Source organism: Pseudomyrmex gracilis, unplaced genomic scaffold (assembly GCF_002006095.1).
Source record: "Pseudomyrmex gracilis isolate BER0280 unplaced genomic scaffold, ASM200609v1 scaffold_2183, whole genome shotgun sequence".
NCBI lineage: Eukaryota > Metazoa > Arthropoda > Insecta > Hymenoptera > Formicidae > Pseudomyrmex > Pseudomyrmex gracilis.
In genome coordinates, this window is record NW_018022767.1 from 10,257 (window position 1) to 18,627 (window position 8,371).

The 8,371-nt window shown below is 29.1% G+C and overlaps 1 protein-coding gene across 1 annotated transcript; it reads left to right on the forward strand.

Annotated features, from left to right (window-relative positions):
- Positions 1–548: 548 nt before the first annotated feature.
- On the forward strand, positions 549–5,400 carry LOC109862689. Its single transcript, XM_020442804.1, has 7 exons — positions 549–594; positions 687–769; positions 2,024–2,211; positions 3,284–3,658; positions 3,833–3,902; positions 4,884–4,937; positions 5,187–5,400. The coding sequence occupies exons 1-7, from the start codon at positions 564–566 to the stop codon at positions 5,331–5,333; spliced, it is 948 nt and encodes a 315-aa protein (XP_020298393.1). The 5' UTR covers positions 549–563; the 3' UTR covers positions 5,334–5,400.
- The last annotated feature ends 2,971 nt before the right edge of the window (positions 5,401–8,371 follow it).

Genomic DNA, 8,371 nt, shown 5'->3' on the forward strand with positions numbered 1-8,371 from the left:
CTTGAAGTGTAAACTTGTTTAATAAACCATATCTTTCATTTTCGATTTTTAATTCACGTAGTCCGGGAACTTTCCGGACAAACTGTGTATGCTGAAATATTAGCTTCTTCCATATGGTGCTACAAACAATATCGTAAGCGCGCGAAGCGCACTGGACTGTCTTACTTGCATAAGATAGCCCAATGCATGCTTATTTGCGGATATTTGGTAATTACGATCTCAGCAATTATTGCGAATCTAGCAAAATGGTATAGGATTTTTTGACTCAGTTTTAGTCCTTCGTTCTGTCTACGAGAAATGGCTAACCAATTCTGGGACACCTTGTATATAGTAAATCTTTTCACTTTTTTTTCACTATTTTTTCACTATCTTATAGTTAATGTTACTATTATATTGGTTGTTTTTCGCTTTTTCTTATTTTGATTCTTTAAATACTTTTTTTGTCGTAGGATATCGCGTAAACTATGATCGTCAATCTTGGAAGGACATTTCTCTTTTTCTTAAAACCGGAGGATCTAAGATCGCAGAATTATCTGACGTCACTTTAGCACAACTTCTCGACGATGCTTTTTATTTTTTGGTGCAAAATACAAAGTATAAAAAAAATAATGTTCCCGATAAAGGTGATCTGGACATATATCTTGAACTTGCAAGCAGTATATTTCATGTAAACAATTCCTATACAGCGTGGTATCCTGTACTTATTGCACTTGAAACCATGTCGAAGATTGTTCCGTTCCCAGAAAGTGTTCTTTCAAGAAATATCAAGGTAAATAAAACTACATTTAGTACATTACGAAAGTAGATGATTGCAAGCTCATCATCAACTAGAAAATAAAAAAAGTTAAAAAACTAAATTGGAATATATATATGTATATATATATATATATATAGTAAAAAAAGAAAATTATGCAAATTATAATTTTAGTGCAAGATTTCGTCACATAATTTTGTAAATGGTTTCCTATCAGGTTATGCTGCCTGACGCGATCAGCTAATCGCTACACACTGTTTTTGTAGTTTTCTCTGTCTCTTTCTTTATCTCTCTTTTTCTCTTAGTTATTTATTTTTTCATTATGAATTTGTATTACGTAATTCGTGCAGTACATAAATTACTGTCACTCACGGTGAATTGCGCCGCTTCTGCGCATATTGTATAATATATTTATATATTATATTTATAAAATATCTCTACTTCTCGTATCCGACTCGTGGTACGTCACCTATTTTTATTAATAACTCAAAAAGGAAGCTTCAGACAAAGTTTTGTCAAATAAAATGATTTCTTAAAATTTAATCAAAAATATGTATTTCCAAAGATAAAGGGTTCCTTTGAAGCCTTTGTACATGTACATATACATATACTAGAAAACAGGTGTACACACTTGTGTAACCTTAGCCGATAACATAACAAATATACATAATAACATAAATAGAATGTTGCAAACATACAAATCCACAGTCAGAGACAGGCACGTCACTATAGTTAAAAAGATACTCTATAGAAGTGCTAAATAATTGCTAAGTACACACGATTTGCAAGTTTTTACAACTTTAATGAATTTAAATACAGTTTTCATTGCAATGTAATTTTTTTGTGGCTTATCTATTTTTTGTTCATAAATGAACTGCACATAAAAAACCACTGATATATTGTGTTGTACAAATGTATTGTTTACGATAGTGTAATATTTGTTGTTTTGGCATCATAAAGACTATAGTATACGAATGCTATCTAAAACAACAAATATTCGATATTTTTTGTTTAAAACAGTAAGTTTTATAAAAACTATTAGCAATACATGTAAATATATAATTTAAAAAAAATAACTTGGTAATCTTTATAAACATACATATAACTTAGAAAAGAATAAAAAAAATTGCTATATATTAAGATGTCACAAAACTAGTAGAATCTACAATATTTTAGATATGAAACACTAAGATATTGTTAAATAATTATATATTAAAAACATTTGGTAATTAACACTGTGTTACAACATAATTTCTTTTGCTTTTATAGAATAAACTCCTGGAAATATTGAATAAGTTTCTTGATGACATATCATATACAAATTCTTCGAAAAATAGTGCCAATAATCAATTCTATCATGAAGTTTTAAAATGGACATGCATACTTGGTAGTTTAAAGTGCAAAGAACATGTTAATGGAATAGTAAACTGGCATTTTGAACATTCTACACAAAACAAGTACGTTATTCTATTTTCTCAATAGCAACTTGACGTCCGTTGAAATTACAAAGATCTTATCGTGCTACTGGACTTATATCTATGGAAGAACACTAATGGATTAGACTTTAAGAAAAGTTATATTTCTTTAAGTAAAGTCCTAGATAGCCAACTAAGTGCAAATTGTTGGTAATTTGCCACAAATATTGCTCGTCTTTCATATGCACATTGTGAAAGTTGTGCAAAAAAGTGGCATCATGAATAACGACGATCCTGCAATGATTGCACTTAGATGATTCGCTATAACGTAACAGTTTTGTCAAAATAAAAGGTTGTAAATAATATTTGTCAAAACTTGCAAAAAAGTCGTTATGCATTTTCATAAGTATATGCATGAATTACAATGATTTCTTCATATGCAAGTATATTACTATATATTTTAAACATCACATAGCTAAAATGTTTGTCTCACTTATTGGACAATTTTTTTTTGAAATTAACTTTGCAAATATACTGCTAAGATAATTCGCCATATCGTTATTCTTTTGCCAAAATAATAGTTGCAAAATAATTTTGCAAACAATTACAAATATTTTATAAACGATCAATGATCTACATCTATTTCATAAAATATATTTGTATAATTGCAAATTACAATTTTAGTACAAAATTTTGTCACATAATTTTGTAAATGGTTTCTTATCAAGGATAAGTTTTCAGCATTGTAAGAAAATAGTGTATTTTGTTTTTAGTACGTTCTTGCCAGCAACGTACTGAAAATTTCTTCGAAATATAATAACAGAAATTTTCTAACATCTCATCAACAATAAACTTATATTATTTTTCAACTTACGAATACAAATCATTGCTAACATATTGCTCACATTTTGCTCACTCACTTGTCATAAACATTGTCTACAAAAATTAGTTGACAATAAAACTCACCATATTGATACTAAATTAACAAAAACATTTTTGTTGCATTGAATAAAAAAACAACAGCAATTGGCGAGCACCTTAATCTAAACAATAATTTGCTTTATATTGAGTGTTCACATTTGACTATCTGGAATAATATATTTTTTTCTTGCAGACTGTTGTCAAGTTGGCAGAAGTGGATATATTGCCAAAGACTAATGGTAGACACTTTTACTTATGTAACATCTACTGTGTGGGAAGATATAGTCAAGATATACCAGACACAAGGAAAACTAGAACAACTTTTTGAATTCTTACCTTGCTCTAAACAGTACAAGAATCTGTTGTCTTTTCTCTCGGTTCTTCATCGTAATTCTTTAATAATACGTACAAGTAGTTTAAAAGGAGACAATGGTGATTTTTACAAAGAAATTGTACATGAAAAGAAAAATGTTACTGTTACTGTACTTTTTAAAATTTTTGCTATGCATTCAAAAAATATGTCAGCGCTTGATGTTATACGAATCGGACTAGAAAATGGAATAGGAAGGTAAAAAGATTATTTTTTATGTAGAAACATTTTTATGCAGTAAAACAATTATGTAGTTTACATAATCTGCATATTTTTTATAACGACTTTATTCTATATTATTCTCATGTCGTATTGTATAATGTATAAGAGTAATTTTACATTTGAAGTGAAAATTTGGTTTTTGTTTTCTAGAGACGTGAACATATTAGCAATAATAAATTGTATTATTAATAACATATATTCAGACGACGGTCTGTTAAAGGTATGTTGTATGATTTTTTTTATTTTTTGTAGTCATATATGCAAATCAGTATTTCCGTATTTTTTACATATATACAGAGTGTCCGACAATTAGTATAAAATCTCTCGTAGGCAGGAAGGCGAATCTCTCGTAGAAGTAGTAAACTTGTTCCTAAAAGTCGAGAATCACTTTTTTCGGTTACATATAATAAAAAAGTAATTAGTAAATAATCAACCACGCGCATGGTGTGCGTAAGCGCTCCGTGCGGTTCACAGGCGAGCGTCCTGCTAAAGGTCGGCGCTGAGTAGCCTGATGTATTTACTAAGTACTTTTTATTATATGTAATAGAAAAAGATAATTTAGGACTTTTCGCCTCAGGTTTACTTCTTCTATCTGCCTTCAAGAGATTTTACACAAATTGTCAAACACCATGTATATATGTATGTATATAATAAAAAATGTAAAGAGGTATAGTGGTATCTAGATTCATACCTGCTTTTGATATAAGGAAAAAATAATTTCTCAAGAAACAATGGAAAATTACATACGAGTATATGTGGGTCAGATTGGCAATTTTGTATGATCGTGTACACTTGTATATGAGTCGAATATGATTTTATATAAGTTGGATATGATTCTATGTGATCGTGTAAAATGAAATCTGAAATTTGGCGCGATTTGATTTTATAAGATCATATATAAATATAAGAAAGTATATACTATCGTACATACTTTTATGTACTTATATATGATTCTATAAAATCAGATTGCGCTAAATTTCAAATCTGATTTTACACGATCGCATAAAATCATATTCAATTTATATAAAATCATATTTGACTTATTTAAAAGTTTATACAATCATACAAACTTACATCCGATTTACATATAATTGTATATGATCACATGATGTTTCATTTTCGTTCGAGTTTCTATTATTGAATAGTGTTACACGATGTAAGGAAATCACACTAAGTGATAATAGTACATGTTTTTTTTCAGATTGGTAACACAAGATTCTTAAAGAAATTGCTGCATATGCATCACATAGGAAATGTATGTATAGATTAGTTAAATTATTATTTTAATAGTTGTTTGGAATTGGGCGTTTTTTTTCTTTTCTTCAAGTATAATCTCTTGTTTATATGTAACGTTTATATGTAATGTTTATATGTAAAACCTATTGTTTATATGTAATTGGTATATATTAAATCAAGTAAAAGTATATTCCGTACTTCATATATTTAATAGTTATAAACAAGTATTCAGGATTGTACTTTAAATATGATTTGTATTCTGTTCTAGGAATCATTTGTTCTCGATGCCATTAACGAAAAAATTAAAATTCGACGTATGTTTCTGGTTGAAATGGAAACTACGCTTTATTGTTATCCTCATTATATTTTTAATTTCGTAGACTATCGTGTATCTACAAACAATGGGTGCAAATAAGTTTCTTTTTTATAATGGATCACTTTTTGTATTCAATTTTTTTATGACAGTTTACATTTTGAAAACAAACATTTGTAGGTGAAAAATTTTATTCATTTGGTGTGTCTAAATTTTGTGTTTGTTTCTTTTAAGTTAGCTTTATTTTATAGCATTAACATACTAATAGTTAGGAAAATTGAGTAAAAGTGGAAATACAGTTTTTGTATTTTACTATTTAACAGTTTGCATATTAGTGATAAAATAAAGTTAACTTTTCAGTAAGATACACTGAGATTCAGTGGGATATTTTATGTTATACGATGGTTACTACGTGTATATGTAATATATATAAATATATGTGTATGCATATATACAGTATAACATCTTACACATAAATAGGAGTATATAAGTCTCACACAAAATCTAGGAATACAAGTAAGAAATGTAAGAGAAAAATTAATATCGTGAAATACTATTTAATGTTGTATAAGATATGTTAATCATATAAGGTAATAAACTTTGTAAATTGTTGAATACTAAATTAAAATTTCAAAATTGTAAAATGTTACTGAGAAGTTATAATTTACGTTATAGTTTATTTTGTGTGTGTGTGTGTGTGTGTTTGTAAGAAATAAAGATAGTAAATTTTAAAACCAATAGTAAGTACGGAATTATTTATAATAAAAATTGTAATTGCAATAAACTAATTTTAGAATTTTTTCGTAATTTTTACCATTATGCATTTATTTCTATCAATGTTTTGTGAACACATTCACATATTTTTTTCTCTTCGACTAACGTCTATAGAAAGAAATTTTAGAGTGATGTTCGCGAGCGACAAATTTTGAAACCTCATTCTTTTTATTACAATGGAGATACATAGATTACAACATAAATAATATCAATTTTTTAACACAGACGTTTATATTGTGTGACACGTTGTAATTTTTTAATGAAAGTACGATCGTCTTGTAGTTATTGATGATTTTTCGAAAATATAAGATCGCGCATATGTGCTTAGACGATACGTTGTCGATTTTGTTATACCTGTAATTAGCTTGGTTCTTTCAGTACAATTATAACATTTTAAAAATTTTGAATTTTAATGTTTTAATGATTTACTTTAAGTATTAGAAGCCAATATTACAAACAATAAAGAATGTAAACAAATTTACAATTGCATGCATATGCATGGAAGCGGTGTGTTTCGTACTCTTTGCAAGAAAGCTTCACTATCAAAAAACTAAACACTTAGATTGAACTTTGCTTTATGGAAAGTGAATATTTACACGTAACGTGAATATCTTTCACATTTTGCATGAAGTTTTAACTTTTCTCGCAAAGCGAGATTCAGTTTTTACATCGCTGCAGTTTTTTATCTATTAGAAATACAAAAAAATATTTTAGACAAAGGTTATAAGAATGGTTCTTTTCTACAAAATTAAATATAGTTATTTTCATTGTAGGACCAACTGGTAAGTAGATATTGCAAAACAACATATTTTAGACGTCATTTTTTCAAGATGATGGCGCGAGCGGCGACCTGCCGTGTTGGAAAACTTGGGATTTTCATTAGAAAACCGTACTTTAAGACATGTTCAAAAATCAAAATTACCTGAATTTTTGAAAGCAAAAAGTATATTTTGACTAAATTAGTAGTATAAATGGATTAGTATTATAAATCTCGAAAAAGATACAAAACGCGTCAAGCACAAGAAATTATGTGTTCTATTTGAATTAACATAAATTTCAAATNCAAACTCAAACTCTTTTTTAGTTTGTGACATGGTGGTAGAGCCCCGTTTGTTTGCAGATTTATTGCCAACATTATTTGCCTACATCATGTTTCTCGACAATTCTTTGGCGCACACAAATTATTGNCTACATTTCAATTGCCTACAAGCTTGATTGCTTACAAGCTCGAATGCGCACATATACAGGGTGTCTCATAACGAACGAATCAGCCGAAGTGTGTAGGTAGATCGGGTCAATCCGAACAGAAAAGTTATTTACCATTTTGCAAAATGTGCAATAGTTATTAAGATATGAATTAATAAATGTGAGCCAATGAGCGCGCGGGGGGCAATGATCGGACTCTAGGGGTACCTCTCGCTCGCCGCTGTTTGCGGCGTACCGCCTAATATCGCCCGATCGCAAGAAGCTGAGTCGCGCCGCGCTTGTTTGTTTCTCCGCCTCTCATTGCTATGACATTGCATGAAAGAAGCCATTTTTCTTTACAGCTGATAATCGTGCACGCCTATAGAGTCCGATCATTGCCCCCCGCACGCTCATTGGCTCACATTTATTAATTCATATCTTAATAACTATTGCACATTTTGCAAAATGGTAAATAACTTTTCTGTTCGGATTGACCCGATCTACCTACACACTTCGGCTGATTCGTTCGTTATGAGACACCCTGTATATAATATACTTTGTCTAGGTTTTCTCACATTAAATATGCAATTGTTAGACCAAATGAATCATATCAGCGCAGTAAGTATCGAAACGTTTACTTAATTAGACGTATTATAATTACATCGAATATTATAAAATGCTCCAGTATCATTTACTATCTTTGTCACTTGAGCAAGTTTATAATTTTAAAAATCACCACTACACTATTTCATCATATAATTGTGGCGATATTTGTTTATTTGCGAAAATGTAATGTGTTTCATAGTACACTTATACATTTAATTGTTTAATTTATTAAAATTATGCCCAAAGTTTTTATAAGGCACTATTTTTTTCTAATCTATATTGTGTAGAATTGAAAAACAAATGAGTATTTTCTATACTTTATTTCGCACTCGATAACTGATTAGTTGAGGTTTTCTTTTACATGCAAGATAAAATTTTAAAAAACTTTTACGCGTCTTTGTTTTGTTGCTCTTGCTATAGTTCCACGCGTTTTATTTATATATAAGTTTAAATAAAAAAATAGGAATGAGGCAATATCAAGCTACACCTGATGTTTGCGTAAAATTTTTCTTTATCCGAGGTTTTAGTAAAGATACAAACGTTTCGATCCACAAATTTCGTTTGGATACTATTCG